Genomic DNA, 16,340 nt, shown 5'->3' with positions numbered 1-16,340 from the left:
TTTTAGCCCTGTTATCATTCTGGTAAATCTGCACTGCACCCTCTCCAAGGCCAATATATCTTTCCTGAGATGCAGTGCCCAGAACTGAATGCAGTACTCCAGATGGGGTCTAACCAGAGCTCTGTACAACTGTAACATAACTTCCACCCTCAGTATTCCAGCCCTCTGAGCTGAATAACTCTTTTAAACCAGTTTCTCTGATGATTTCATTTCAATTCTGCTGTTTTTCAAGAAAATCAATATATATTTAAAATGAAAGAAGTCTTTGACCCAGCATGTTTTTTCCTCATTAAAAATGATCCATTGTTGAGACTACCTTTTTATATTGGGACAAGACTAAATTTACCATCAACTACTCCACAGCTTAGTGAATGTGGTACTTTAAGATTATGGGTACAGTGGTTGAAGCTGAATGGTTCAATTCTTCAAAACCAATACTCAGCTAATCAGAAACCCATTCAGAAAGTCTGGACATCAGAACTTGGTTTGGATCAATTACATAGAATTTACAGAAACAGGCCATTTGGCCCAATTGTTCAATGCCAGTGTTTATGCTCCACACGAGCCTCTTCCCACCCTATTTCATCTCGCCCAATCAGCATATCCTTCTTTTCCTTTCCCTCTCATACTTATCTAGCTTCCCCTTAAATGCATCCACAGTTAAATTGATTTTTTTGGTTTATCTAACTTCGGATGAACCAATCCACCCTGTTTTCAGGACCATGCTTAACTGCCACCACCTATTTTGCTTCATCTCTGATTCACCAATTCTAGTCATCCAGATTCCTGTTTGTCAGAGCAAATGTTTGACTCTAGAGCAGTGCTGTTCAGATTGCAGACAACACAAGCTTCCACAGCATTTGATGGACTGTAGATGCAGAGTTCAATAATTTGGTAAGCAGCAGTTCTGGTTAATGGGCATCTGAAAATGACCATGGAATAATGCAATTGAAGTTGGTGTCTGTATTCTTTGTGTTAAGATACAAAAATATAGTGGGCCAAATCTTGCTGGAGCTGGGTGTCTCGCGGCACGCGCCATTAGTTAAACTTTTTCCTGCACCCTTCAGCTTGAAAATTTTTTGCACCGCGACTTGCTGAAAGTGCGAGCTGATAATGGCATGGGGAGGGCAATGGGGCATCTGGGACCTTAGTGAACAATGGGACCAAGAGTGTGTCTCCTTAACCAATGAGATTTAAGGATTGAGAGAGAAACTGAGGAACAACTAAGGAGTGAATTAGAGTCAAATCAGGTACAGAAAGAGAAATAGAAAGGGAAAGATTGGAGTGAGAGGAAAAGAGACAGGAAAAGCAAGAATTTTTTTAAAAATTTGACATTTTAAAAATCTCTAATGACAATTTATTACATGCATGAATGAGACTTAACAGTTTAAATTGTTCCCTTTCTGAGCTGGAGAGATTGATTGGCATTGCATTAACAATTATCACATCGTTAAAAGGATACTTACATTATTAATTATGAGCCCTAACTTTCTACAGCAAACATAATGGGCCATTAATGTGCAAATCCAGCAATTTCTTAAAAATAATAGGGAGGCTAAGAGCGAGATGCTGTCTGTGCAAGGCAAACAGTGGAGTAGCGTAAATTGACCAGCATGTTCTGGAGATTTGCAACTCACGGCGCATCTCTTCATCCCCTGAACTTGCTGGCTGATTTGTGCATTAGTAACAGCATGTGTCATTAAAAACCTGTTATTTTCCCTGGAAGGTTTGGCCCATTTACTTTACTAGCAACCCTGTTGTTATGTACGTTGTGTGAACTGACTGGCTTTAAATTGATGGTTGGTACCTGGAGGAATTTTTTATTCTTGTTGCCTTCATTAACTTGGGGCATATTTATTTTGTAGATTGATCGCACAGAGAGAGTTAAAAACTGCCTCGCCCCAAAGTTCTCAAAGAAGTTCCTGGTGGATTACTACTTTGAGCAGGTTCAGAAATTGAAGTTTGGAATTTACGACATTGACAACAAAACAATTGACTTGAATGATGATGACTTCCTGGGACATTTTGAATGCACCCTGGGACAGGTAAATACAATGTTTTATATTTCCATGTGCCACCAAATACTCTGGGAGCTTTCCTACCAGAAGTAGTTGAAAAGAGGAGGTAGTTAGGAACACAGGAACAGGAGTAGGCCATTCAGCCCCTCGTGCCTGCTCTGCCATTTGATAAGATCATGGCTGATCTGTGATCTAACTCCATATAACTGCCTTTGGCCCATATCCCTTAATACCATTGGTTGCCAAAAAGCTATCTAGCTCACATTTAAATTTAGCAATTGAGCTAGTATCAATTGCCGTTTGCGGAAGAGAGTTCCAAACTTCTACCACCCTTTGTGTGTAGAAATGTTTTCTAATCTCACTCGTCAGATGAATGAGGGGGATAATCTCCGAAAGCTTGTGATTTTAAAATAAATTTGTTGGACTATAACCTGGTGTTGTAAGATTCCTTACATTTGTCCACCCCAGTCCATCACCGGCATCTCCACTTCATTCTTAGTGACCATTTTAAACTCCCTCCATTTCTCTGAGACCAGAAATGGTAGGGGACATCTCACATTTTACAATACCTTTTTGGAGCAGGATGCCGAGGCACTAATGCACTATGCCACTGGGTTTCCTCATCTTTTGTTACTTATTTGACTTCATTATTTGGAAAAAATAGATCTTTAGCCTAGTATATTTTATTGATGAGTATTTGAACTCTTACTATTCAAGGAAAAAAAACACATCCTCCAGGCAGAAGAAAGCAAACTTTGTTGATTGGCAACAAAACTCAAAATTTACTGATTTATTTATATATTCTCCTAAGTAAACCAACCATATAAATCAGTGCTTCTACTTGAGACTACAATCCAGTTTACACTTGCCCACACATCTTTTTAGTAACTGTGATGACCCAGTATTTGAATTACTCAGCAGTATTGTGTGCAAGAGTGGTTCATGATGGCTCACTTATTTTTATTTGTCCTCTCCCTAAGGAGAAGTTCTTGATCTTTCCTGATGGCATGGTCGATCAGGGTTACGCTGGTGGAATCATGGGTGTGAACTGATGTGGAGTACAGTACTGACGTGTTGTGCTGCCTGTCTTTCCTTTCCTACCACAGTAGGTTAGCTGGTTTAATGTTATTTTAAACTTTAACTTGTTGTGAAATTCCTGGCCTTGTGAAGTGCCTTTGGACATTCTTACTATGTTAAAGGTGCTTTATAAATGCAAGTTGTTGCTGGCCAGTACAAAAATAGTTGTATCAGGTGCAATCACAGCATATCATCAAGCTGATCATGGTTCAATTGTTTTGACAGATCGTCTCCAGCAAGAAACTGATGAGACCTCTCCTGCTGAAAAATGGGAAGCATGCAGGAAAAGGAATAATTTCGGTAAAGACCTAAACTGCTTTAGGAATTGTGTACAATCTGAGTGGCATGTGGATTGATGCATTGAAATGTTAAATTTAGATAAGGTTTTGGGGTTTTCTGGTATCTAATGTTTCCGGTAACTTTTTTGATATGTAGCTACTTGAAAGATTAGAAATAATTTTAGTGGTCCAAACAATATTTTCAGTAGGCGTTTTTGCCTAAAGGTTCAGACACATTAAGCTTTTTCTAATTGATAGCATTGTGTGCATACAAGCACAAGTCTGTTTGATATACACTGCTTAGGGCCACAGCACCATTTTTTTGTCTATTGGGGTGTAAAATCCCTAGAGCTGTTGTGAAAATTAGAAACCCAGTAAGCAGAAACTACTAAACCACCTGAGGTTGATTTAATTCCAGCATTGTGTTTGAAGTCATGAGGGGAAAAATTGTTTGTTCCCAACATGCTGCAGGTCATAGTTTGAATGACTGACTGACTAATTTTGTAGTTTTTAAGATGAGTGGTCGATAAAGGTTATTCAAATAATGGTATTGTGGCATCTCATTTTACTTGAAATATCAGCAACTATAACAGTATGCATCAAATGAAGTTTAAGCGTAATCTTCCTGTCAGTAGACCTAGTAACAAGGAAGAAAATAGACACCATGCTCAAAATTATTTGTTTAGGTATTTGAATCCTATGAGGCAAGGCTATCGAAATTAAGATTAATGTACACGAAGTATGAATCCTTCAAGCATTGTAGGCAAGTTTCCAAAGCTAGTAGACCATAGAAGTGGGTTTTCCTAGACCGCCTGACTTGAGGATTAAAATCATTTTTTTTTCTTGGCTTAGATTTTGGCAGAAGAAATAAAAGATAACCGAATGGTAAACTTTCAAGTTCAAGCACGAAATTTGGATAAAAAGGTATTGTTAAACTTTTCTAAAAATTCCAAGTTTTTTTTAATAGAAAATCATAGAATCATAGAAAATTTACGGCACAGAAGGAGGCCATTTGGCCCATCGTGTCCGCGCTGGCTGAGAAACGAGCCACCCAACCTTTGATCCGTAGCCCTGCAGGTCATGGCTCTTCAGGTGCACATCTAGGTATTTTTTTAATGAGTTGAGGGTTTCTGCCTCTACCACCCTTTCAGGCAGTGAGTTCCAGACCCTTACCACCCTCTGGGTGAAAAAAATTCTCCTCAGTTCCCCTCTAATCCTTCTACCAATTACTTTAAATCTATGCCCCCTGGTTGTTGACCTCTCTGCTAAGGGAAATAGGTCCTCCCTATCCACTCTATCTAGGCCCCTCATAATTTTGTACACCTCAATCAAATCACCCCTCAGCCTCCCCTGTTCCAAGGAAAACAACCCCAGCCTATCCAATCTGTCATCATAGCTAAAATTCTCCAGTCCTGGCAACATCCTCGTAAATCTCCTCCGCACCCTCTCTAGTGCAATTACATCCTTCCTGAAATGTGGTGACCAGAACTCTGCGCAGTAATTGAGCTGTGGTGTAACTAGTGTTTTATACAGTTCCAGCATAACATCCCTGCTTTTATATTCTATACCTCGGCTAATAAAGGAAAGCATTCCATATGCCTTCTCAACCATCTTATCGACTTGTCCTGCTACCTTCAGGGATCTGTGGACATGCATACCAAGGTCCCTCACTTCTTCTACACCTCTCGGTATCCTCCCATTTATTGTGTATTCCCCTGCCTTGTTTGCTCTCCCCAACTAATCCTTTCCCCCCCTTTCCCAAGGTCTCCTGCAGCCAACGATGTGAAGCTGCCCAAACTGCTTAAAGTAGTGAGAGAGCAACTTGGTGGTGACTTATCCTCCACTTTTTATTTGCATTTCTGGTCTTTGTTGGACACTTCTTTGTGATGGCCTTGCTGAGATTGGCTACTTTTAAAAAATTAATTCTCGGGATGTTGGCGTTGCTGGCCTGCTCAGGATTTATTGCCCATCCCTAGTTGCCCAAAAAGGTAATGGTGGGCCTTCTCGATTCATTGCAGTCCATGTGGTAAAGGTATAGCGGTTTGATACAATTGAGTGGCTTGCTGGACTACTTCAGAGGGCAGTTAAGAGTCAACCACATTGATGCGGGACTAGAGTCACACATAAGCCCGACCGGGTAAGGGTGACGGGTTTCCTTCCCTGAAGGACATACAGTTGGGTTTTTACGACAATCTGAAAGCTTCATGGTCACTTTTACTGATGCCAGCTTTTTATTTCCAGATTTTAAAAAAAAAATTGAATTCAATTTCTCAAACTGATGGGGTTTGAACTCATGTCTCATTATTAGTCCAGGCCTCTGGATTACTAATCTAGTAACATAACCACTACACTACTGTACCTCCTCCCACCACTATATGGCCCTGCACTTTGCAGCTTCATTTTTTTTCAGTGTAATGCATCAATAATAAATAAAGTTGCTAGTTTACAATGTATTACATTTCTATTTAAGCAATAACTGTGTTCCACTTTTTATTCTGATTGTGGTGGTCAGGATCTCTTTGGGAAATCAGATCCTTATTTGGAGTTCAACAAACAGACTGATGATGGAAAGTGGCAAATGGCACACAGAACGGAGGTGAGAGATCTGACTTAAGAGATAAATGCTAGCAATTTACTTTCATCAAATATTAATATACTGATCATTTTACTTTAGCCCTTCCAATGTAAACTAACTGCTTATTTACATAAGAACATAAGAAATGGAAGCAGGAGTAGGCCAATCAGTCCCTCGAGCCTGCTCCGCCATTCAATAAGATCATGGCTGATCTGATCCTAACCTCAAATTTAAATTCATGTCCAATTTCCTGCCCGCTCCCCGTAACCCCTAATTCCCTTTACTTCTAGGAAACGGTCTATTTCTGTTTAGTTAATGATGTAGCTTCCACAGCTTCCTGCGGCAGCAAATTCCACAGACCTACTACCCTCTGAGTGAAGAAGTTTCTCCTCATCTCAGTTTTGAAAGAGCAGCCCCTTATTCTAAGATTATGCCCCCTAGTTCTAGTTTCACCCATCCTTGGGAACATCCTTATCGCATCCACCCGATCAAGCCCCTTCACAATCTTATATGTTTCAATAAGATCGCCTCTCATTCTTCTGCACTCCAATGAGTAGAGTCCCAATCTACTCAACCTCTCCTCATATGTCCACCCCCTCATCCCCGGATTAGCAGAGTGAACCTTCTTTGTACTGACTCGAGAGCAAGTATGTCTTTTCTTAAGTATGGAGACCAAAACTGTATGCAGTATTCCAGGTGCGGTCTCACCAATACCTTATATAACTGCAGCAATACCTCCCTGTTTTTATATTCTATCCCCCGAGCAATAAAAGCCAACATTCCATTGGCCTTCTTGATCACCTGCTGCACCTGCATACTAACGTTTTGATTTTCTTGCACTAGGACCCCCAGATCCCTTTGTACTGCAGTAGTTTCTAGTTTCTCGCCATTAAGATAATAACTTGCTCTCTGATTTTTTCCTGCCAAAGTGCATAACCTCACATTTTCCAATATTGTATTGCATTTGCCAAATCTCCACCCACTCACCCAGCCTGTCTATATCCACTTGTAGGTTTTTTATGTCCTCCTCACTCTCCACTTTCCCTCCCATCTTTGTATCATCTGCAAACTTTGATATGTTACACTCGGTCCCCTCCTCCAAATCGTTAATATAGATTGTAAAGAGTTGGGGACCCAGCACCGACCCCTGCGGAACACCACTGGCTACTGGTTGCCAGTCCAAGAATGAACCATTTATCCCAACTCTCTGCTTCCTGTTAGATAACCAATCCTCCACCCATGCCAGAATATTACCCCCAATCCAGTGATTCCTTATCTTGAGCAATAATCTTTTATGTGGCACCTTGTCGAATGCCTTCTGGAAGTCTAAATACACTACGTCCACTGGTTCCCCTTTATCCACCCTGGACGTTATGTCCTCAAAGAACTCAAGCAAATTTGTCAGACATGACTTCCCCTTCATAAAGCCATGCTGACTTTGTCCTATTAAATTATGTTTATCCAAATGTTCCGCTACTGTCTCCTTAATAATATACTCCAAAATTTTACCCACCACAGATGTTAGGCTAACTGGTCTATAATTTCCAGCCTTCTGCCTACTACCCTTTTTAAATGAGGGTGTTACATCAGCAGTTTTCCAATCTGCCGGGACCTTTGCCGAGTCCAGAGAATTTTGGAAAATTATTACCAAAGCATCCACAATCCCTACTGCCACTTCCCTCAAGACCCTGGGATGTAAGCCATCAGGTCCAGGGGATTTATCCGCCTTGAGTCCCATTAATTTACTGAGTACCAATTCCTTAGTGATTTTAATCGTATTTAGCTCCTCCCCCCCAGAGCCCCCTGTTTGTCCAGTGTTGGGATATTCTTAGTGTCCTCTACCGTAAAGACTGAAACAAAATATTTGTTCAGCATTTTTGCCATCTCCATGTTTCCCACCATTAATTTCCCGGTCTCATCCTCTAAGGGACCTACGTTTGCCTTAGCCACCCTTTTTCTTTTTATATAACTGTAGAAACTCTTGCTATCTGTTTTTATATTTTTTGCTAATTTATTTTCATCATCTATCTTCCCTTTCTTAATCAATCCTTTAGTTACTTTTTGCTGTCTTTTGAAGACTTCCCAATCTTCTGTCCTCCCACTAAGTTTGGCTACCTTATGTCCTTGTTTTTAGTCGGATACTATCCTTAATTTCTTTACTTAGCCACGGATGGCTGTCATTTCTTTTACACCCTTTTTTCCTCAGTGGAATATATATTTTTTGAAAGTTGTAAAAAAAAAAACCTCCTTGAATGAACACCACTGCTCATGTACCGTCTTACCCTTTAATCTATTTTCCCAGTCCACTTTAATCAATTCCGCTCTCATACCATCATAGTCTCCTTTATTCAAGCTCAGTACGCTTGTTTGAGAACCAACCTTCTCACCCTCTAATTGGATATGGAATGTAACCATGTTATGGTCACTCATTCCAAGGGGATCCTTAACTCGGACATTATTAATTAATCCTGGCTCATTACACAGGACCAGGTCCAAGGTTGCTTGCCCCCTTGTAGGATCAGTTACATACTGCTCAAGAAATCCATCCCTAATACACTCCATGGACTCTTCCTCAAGGCTGCCCTGCCCAATTTGATTTGTCCAGTTAATATGATAGTTAAAATCCCCCATAATTATAGCTGTTCCCTTATTACATGCCCCGACTACTTCCTGATTAATACTTCTTCCAGCAGAGTTGCAACTATTAGGAGGCCTATATACTACGCCCACGAGTGTTTTTTTTCGCCTTATTATTCCTTATCTCTACCCAAACTGTTTCATTATCTTGATGCTTTGTCCCAATATCATTTATCTGTATTACAGTGATTCCTTCCTTTATTAACATAGCCACCCCACCTCCCCTTCCTTCCTGCCTGTCCTTCCTGATTGTTAAATACCCTGGCATATCTAATTCCCAGTCGTTGTCACCCTGCAGCCATGTTTCTGTAATGGCCACAAGATCATACCCATACTTAGTTATTTGTGCCGTTAACTCGTCCATTTTGTTACGAATGCTACTTGCATTCAGATAAAGAACTTTCAAATATGTTTTGTGACACTCAGTTCCTGCTTTTTCCTTTTTTAACACTTTACCTTTTACTCCATACCTTCTGTCCCTTCCTGACACGCTTTCCTCTGTCTCCCTGCTCAGGTTCCCAACCCCCTGCCACAGCTTTGATGCTGGGTTAATCACCTTACGCCTTCTAGTTTTTATTTTATCTGTCGTACCTAAAGTACACTTTCTTTCTGCTGCTCTACGCTTTTCCCTTTCACTTGTTCTTGAACAACTGTTTGTACTATTTGTATTGTAGATTTCTCCTGGGTCTTCCCCTCTCTTGCTGCTCTCAACTTTATTCCCTTCTGACTCCCCGCTCAGGTTCCCATCCCCCTGCCACTCTAGTTTAAACCTTCCCCAACAGCGCTTGCAAGCACCCCCGCGAGGACATTGGTCCCGGTCCTGCTCGGGTGTAACCCGTCACGCTTGTACAGGTCCCACCTTCCCCAGAACCGGTCCCAATGTCCCAGGAATCTAAATCCCTCCCTCCTACACCATCCCTGCAGCCACGCATTCATCCTGTCTATTCTCCTGTTCCTATACTCACTAGCACGTGGCACCGGTAGTAATCCTGAGATCACTACCTTTGAATCATTGAATCATAGAATCATAGAAGTTTACAACATGGAAACAGGCCCTTCGGCCCAACATGTCCATGTCGCCCAGTTTATACCACTAAGCTAGTCCCAATTGCCTGCACTTGGCCCATATCCCTCTATACCCATCTTACCCATGTAACTGTCCAAATGCTTTTTAAAAGACAAAATTGTACCCGCCTCTACTACTGCCTCTGGCAGCTCGTTCCAGACACTCACCTTATCTATGCCCCTCATTATTTTATAGACTTCTATAAGATCCCCCCGAAACCTCCTACTCTCCAAGGAAAAAAGTCTCCGCCTATCCAACCTCTCCCTATAAGTCAAACCATCAAGTCCCGGTAGCATCCTAGTAAATCTTTTCTGCACTCTTTCTAGTTTAATAATATCCTTTCTATAATAGGGTGACCAGAACTGTACACAGTATTCCAAGTGTGGACTAACTAATGTCTTGTACAACTTCAACAAGACATCCCAACTCCTGTATTCAATGTTCTGACCAATGAAACCAAGCATGCTGAATGCCTTCTTCACTACCCTATCCACCTATGACTCCACTTTCAAGGAGCTATGAACCTGTACTCCCAGATCTCTTTGTTCTATAACTCTCCCCAACGCCCTACCATTAACAGAGTAGGTCCTGGCCCGATTTGATCTACCAAAATGCATCACCTCACACTTATCTAAATTAAACTCCATCCGCCATTCATCGGCCCACTGGCCCAATTTATCAAGATCCCGTTGCAATCCTAGATAACCTTCTTCACTGTCCACAACGCCACGAATCTTGGTGTCATCTGCAAACTTACTAACAATGCCTCCTAAATTCTCATCCAAATCATTAATATAAATAACAAATAACAGCGGACCCAGCACCGATCCCTGAGGCACACCGCTGGTCACAGGCCTCCAGTTTGAAAAACAACCCTCTACAACCACCCTCTGTCTTCTGCCGTCAATCCAATTTTGTATCCAATTGGCTACCTCACCTTGGATCCCGTGAGATCTAACCTTATGTAACAACCTACCATGCGGTACCTTGTCAAAGGCTTTGCTAAAGTCCATGTAGACCACGTCTACTGCACAGCCCTCATCTATCTTCTTGGTTACCCCTTCAAAAAACTCAATCAAATTCGTGAGATGATTTTCCTCTCACAAAACCATGCTGACTGTTCCTAATCAGTCCCTGCCTCTCCAAATGCCTGTAGATCCTGTCTCTCAGAATACCCTCTAACAACTTACCCACTACAGATGTCAAGCTCACCGGTCTGTAGTTCCCAGGCTTTTCCCTGCCGCCCTTCTTAAACAACGGCACAACATTTGCTACCCTCCAATCTTCAGGCACCTCACCTGTAGCTGTCGATGAAGTCCTGCTTTTTAATTTATCTTCTAACTCCTTAAATTCACCTTGCAGGACCTCATCCTTTTTTTTAAACCTATGTCATTGGTACCAATATGGACCACGACTACTGGCTGTTCGCCTTCCCCCTCCAGAATGCCCTGCAGCCGCTCCGTGACATCCTTGACCCTAACACCAGGGAGGCAACATACCATCCTGGAGTCACGTTTGCGGCCGCAGAAATGCCTATCTGTTCCCCTTACAATTGAATCCCCTATCACTATAGCCTTGCCACTCCTCTTCCTCCCCTCCTGTGCAGCAGAGCCACCCGTGGTGCCCCGAACCTGGCTCTTGCTGCTTTCTCCTGATAAGCCATCTCCCCCAACAGTATCTAAAGCAGAATATCTGTTCAAGAGGGAGATGGCCCCTGCCTGCCTAGTCCTTTTATTCTGCCTGGCGGTCACCCATTTCCTTTCTGCCTGCGTAATCTTTACCTGCGGTGTGACCACCTCACTGAACGTGCTATCCACGATAGTCTCAGCATTGCGGATGCTCCACAGTGAATCCACCCGCAGCTCCAGCTCCGAAATACGGTTAGCCAGTAGCTGCAGCTGGATACACTTCCTGCACACATGGTCGCCAGGGACACTGGTAGTGTCCATGACTTCCCACATAGTGCAGGAGGAGCATATTACGGGTGCGAGCTGTGCTGCCATGACTTGCCTTAGACTCTCAGACTTTCCTCCCGCTCTAGGTCTCTCCTTTTATACTGTGCTCACCTCTCGGACTCTCCTGCCTCACCTGTGACGTCTCACAGTCGTTGTCTCTTGTTGCAGGTCTGCTGCTGCTTTTATTCCCCAATCTCAGTCTTCTACTCTCAGGTCCACTGCCGCTCTGGGGAAAAAGTTAGGAAAAGCAAGGCAAAGCAGCACCTCCTTCCCCCACTCCTCCCAACTCCCACACGTACCAAACTCTCAGTTCACACTGTGTTGTCCGCACACCGTGCTGTCACATTGACATGCCCCTGTATTTCTACAGTTTGTGACTCAGATGAGTCAGGCCTGCCCCACCTTCAGGTACCAGTTTCATCTAGCTAACCAATTAACTTGCTACAGCAGCTCTCTCTGCTGAAGCCTGACAGAAACTTAAAAATTTAAACTTTAAAATTGAACTTAATTTAGGCTTTTCAAACACAGTGGTGTTTTTACTATTTATGGTAGGAGGTTAACATCAACAACAACAATTTGCATTTATGTAGTGCCTTTTAATAGAGAAAAAAAAATCCCAAGGCGCTTCAAAGAGGCATAAGAGAAATATTCACCGAGCCATAAGAGAGAGAGATCGTGAAGTGAAGGGGTGGATTTTAAGGGGAGTTTTAAAGGAGGAGAGGCTGAATGGTTTAGGGAGGGAAATCTAGAGAGTGGGATCTAGGCAGCTGAAGGCACGGCTACCAATTGTGGGATACTTGGGGGTGGGGGAGGTTGACAAGGCAAAAGTCAGAGAAATGGAGAGTACATTAGAGGTTTAGAGGGCTGGAGGAGGTTATATATGTGGGGAGAGCGAGGCCATGAAGGGATTTAAACACAAAGATAAGAATTTTAAATTGGGGATTGGGAGCCAATGTAGGTCAGTGAGGATGTGATAGATGCAAGTGACTTGGTGTGGGATAAGATATAGACAGCAGAGTTTTGGATATGCTAAAGTTTAGAAGTTGAAGAATGGGCAGTCAGCTTAAGACAGTGTCTAGGGAAGGAAATAGAGTTGGTGGCGAGGGTGCGGAATTTGTGGCGGGGACCCATGTTGGGCGTCCCAGTTTTTAGCTGGAGGAAGTTACGGCTTATCCAAGACCAGATGTTAGATGAGCAGTTTGACACCACAGCACCCTGGAGGGGTTAAGAGAGGTGGTGGAGAGTTAGAACTGGTGTCATCGGCATAAATGAGGAAGCTTACTCCATGGCTTCAAGTGAAGTTGCCAAGGGATGGCATGTAAAAGTAGAAGAGGAGGAGGCCAAGGATGACTCCAGCGGTGATGGTGTGGAGCTGGGATGGCTAAGCTATTACTAGAAATGCTCTACTTAAATTGAATAGCTAAGAGTGGAACCAAGTGAGGATAGTTCTAAGGAGTTGGACAGTGGAGAGGTGTTGGATGAGGATTGTTTGACCAACTGTGTCGAAGGCTACAGAGAGGATGAGGAGGATTAATACACCACAGCCATGGAGAATGCTTTGATGCTGTGGGAGGGGAGGAAACCAGATTTTGAGGGTTTCAAACAGGGTTGTGGGGGAGTTAGGCACAAGTTTGGGGGATAGCAACACATTCAAGGATCCTGAAAAGGAAAGGGAGATTAAAGATTGGGCAGTATTTTGCAAGGGCAGAGAGGTCAAAAATATTTTTTTTTGAAGTGTTGATGACAGCAGTTTTGAAAGGTAGGGAGGAACAGTGCCTAAGGACAAGGAAACATTTGCACTGTTGGCTAAAAAGGGAGTCAAGGGAAGCTGGCTGATTAGAGCTTTAGTGGGAATTAGATCGAGGGAGCTGTAGATGGATCTCGTAGATGAGAAGAGCTTGGAGAAGGATGGGAGGTGATGGAGAGAGATGGGGTTCTGGGCTAGCTTGGGGATGGGACTGGTGTGGTTTGCTTAATGGAAGGGGAGGACAAGCAAAAGCAATGGTCTCTATCTTAGTGACAAAGAAATCCATGAACTCTTGCACTTGATATTGAAGGTGGAGGGGAGAGGCTTAAGGAGGCAGTTGATACTAGAGAAATGTGCAAAAGAGCAGATATTATTGCTATTTTGTGGCTACTAAAATAATGGGGGAGAAGGGGAGTGGGTATTCAGAAACATTGTATAAACTGAAGGAAAAAAAAATCACACTCCATCACTGACATAACACTATGCCCAAGGGAAGAGCTCAGAGCTACAGGCACAAATGATGCATTCTTCATAACGAAGGAAAAGCACAGGAATGTCTGTGGTTCCAGATAATGGGTGTAAACCTTTGATCTAAAAATGAGCTTAATTATAGCTTCACATTCCATTGGGAAGAAGAATAGGTTGTACACTCAATTGTTGCAAGAAAAATAATTTAAATAATTTTTTTTACTTTGTTCTTTCATCTCCCTCTCCCATATGTTTTCCTTTTCAGGTCATCAAAAACAACTTGAATCCCAGTTGGAAAGCATTTAAAATTCCTTTGCATTCCCTCTGCAATGGTGACATACAGAGACCTGTCAAGGTATTCATTTTTACCTACATGAAGAAAATTATACTGTACATACGTTCAAAAGGTCAGGTCTCGTTATTTAAAAGCCTGGGAAATGTTTACTAAATCTAACCTGATTATTTAGTTACAGAGCAGGATTTTATTGTTCTCAGCTTGGCATGAAATTTGATCCTTTATGGGGGAAAGGCAACAGCATCTGGTTTTCTAACTAGCCATTGGTTGATGTGCTAATGCTTAACTGTGTGCTTGCAATTCCAAGCACCACATTCCCTCATTTGTAACTCCTATAATCTGAGGGGGTGTGAATGGGACAGTATTATTGCCAGTGTTGGAATTTTAGTGAGTTTTTTTGGTTTCAACCCTGGAAAAGTGTACGTTCTGTCATTTTGAGAAACAGTTTAAGAGTTTCATGTTGACTTTTTAAAAAATTTAACCATGCTTGACAATATTTTTTTTATAGTTTACTTCAATAAACATTCATTCTGTGATTTGTGCTTCATTTGCCAGTAGAAATTTTTTATATGTTGCTGTACATTAGATTATCTGTCCTAATCTTGCTATGTAACCACGCCAAGTAACTTGAGTTTCCCTGTGTCCATTCACTTGCACGTTTTGGCTGCTGCTCCGGACCCGAGCCCATCACTTCTATTTCCACCCTTTTTTCCCTTTTTCTTCTTTTCTCTTTAACCCTCCTAGGCCCTCCCCTATCTTCATGCCTCCTTTCATTTCTCCCCTCTCGGGTACTCTACCCCTTTTAAATCCTTCCCCCGACCCTTCTGCACTCCTCAACCTTCCAACTCTCCTGCCCCCATCCCAGGCTTGACGCCTTCTTAGATAAGCCTACAGCTTCGCTCTTTGCCTCTCTTGGCATCCTCCAAAGGGCCCACCGAGGCACTCATTGCTGCCACCTTTCGGGCAGCAACCCCAACTGCCCCATCCTACTCTCTCGCTGACCTTCCAGCACATCCACTGGGTGCTAATCTTGCCAATATCCTGCACTCACCCTTCCCAGCGCTGACCCTGCGGACTTTGCCAGTGGATCAGCTATCAACGCCCCTCGCCGCATCTCTCTCCAGAATGTCCGTTCACTTGTGAACAAGGCCCTTGGCATCCATGAGCTTATTGTGGATGATTGGATCGACATCATGGCCTTGACTGAAACCTGGCTGATGGGTGATGACACCTTCCTCTTTAATGAAGCCTCGCCATGTGGCCGCACTCCCCACCACCTGCCCCGCCCAGACTGCCACAGTTGCGGTGTGGCCCTCCATCAAATCACACCTTGGTCTTTCCCCTTATTCTGGCACTTTCTCCTGTTTGAACATCTCACCCTCTCACCCCTCCTTTTAAAATTTTCATTCTCTACTGCCCACCCGAGTACCATGCCAAGTTTCTCACAGCTACCCCCCAGATCTTGCCATCTCATGAGACCTCCCTACCCCGTTGTCAATCACAGATAAGGCCATCTCTGATCGCTTCCTTGCATCCCTCTCCACCCACATCCCCTTTCCCCCCTCCCAACCCCAATTCCTTCTATGTCCGCCCCTTTTTTCCCCCTCCCCCAAGACACTTACAATGGCACATTCAAATTCCCAACTGTCTAGCCTCTGCCCCTTCATTCACCATGGCATTAGATAGAGTGGATAGGGAGAACCTATTTTCCTTAGCAGAGGGGTCAGTGACCAAGGGGCATAGATTTAAAGTAATTGGTAGAAGGATTAGACTGGAGCTGAGGAGAAATGTTTTCACCCAGAGGATGATAGGGGTCTGGAACTCACTGCCTGAAAGGGTGGTAGAGGCAGAAACCCTCAACTCATTTTAAAAAGTACTTGGATGTGCACTTGAAGTGTCATAACCTACACGGCTACAGACCAATTGCTGGAAAGTAGATTAAGCCGGATAGCTCTTTTTCACTGGTATGAACACAATGGGCTGAAAGGCTTCCTTCTGTGCTGTAACTTTCAATGATTTCTAAGATTATTTCTGCAGCTACCGATCTGTTCAATCACATCCCCACTCTCCCACTCTCCCAGGTATGGCCCTCATCTCCATTCCCTTAAGTCCAAGGGACGCAGACTTGAACGTTTATGGCAGACAACTGTCGAATGGCCCCCTTCTCTGCTGTATCTTTTCTATGGTTCTATGGTCTTCAGTCTCCGCTACAAACTCCGTTCCT

General features: G+C 43.0%; 1 protein-coding gene across 3 annotated transcripts in view; it reads left to right on the top strand.

The window, feature by feature from the left end:
* LOC137313382 (copine-3-like) overlaps positions 1-16,340 on the top strand; it is a 48,105-nt gene that overhangs the window by 10,164 nt on the left and 21,601 nt on the right. For all 3 annotated transcript variants that reach the window (XM_067979520.1, XM_067979517.1, XM_067979519.1), the window contains 5 exons: positions 1,866-2,045; positions 3,321-3,395; positions 4,226-4,297; positions 5,886-5,969; positions 14,087-14,176. In XM_067979520.1, coding sequence (XP_067835621.1) covers positions 1,866-2,045; positions 3,321-3,395; positions 4,226-4,297; positions 5,886-5,969; positions 14,087-14,176 — 501 coding nt within the window. The remainder of the gene's footprint in view (positions 1-1,865; positions 2,046-3,320; positions 3,396-4,225; positions 4,298-5,885; positions 5,970-14,086; positions 14,177-16,340) is intronic.

The sequence above is a fragment of the Heptranchias perlo genome, chromosome 3, assembly GCF_035084215.1.
Source record: "Heptranchias perlo isolate sHepPer1 chromosome 3, sHepPer1.hap1, whole genome shotgun sequence".
In the NCBI taxonomy this organism is placed as follows: Eukaryota; Metazoa; Chordata; class Chondrichthyes; order Hexanchiformes; family Hexanchidae; genus Heptranchias; species Heptranchias perlo.
The sequence above is the reverse complement of the archived record's forward strand: the minus strand, read 5'-3'. Positions and strand labels throughout refer to the sequence as shown.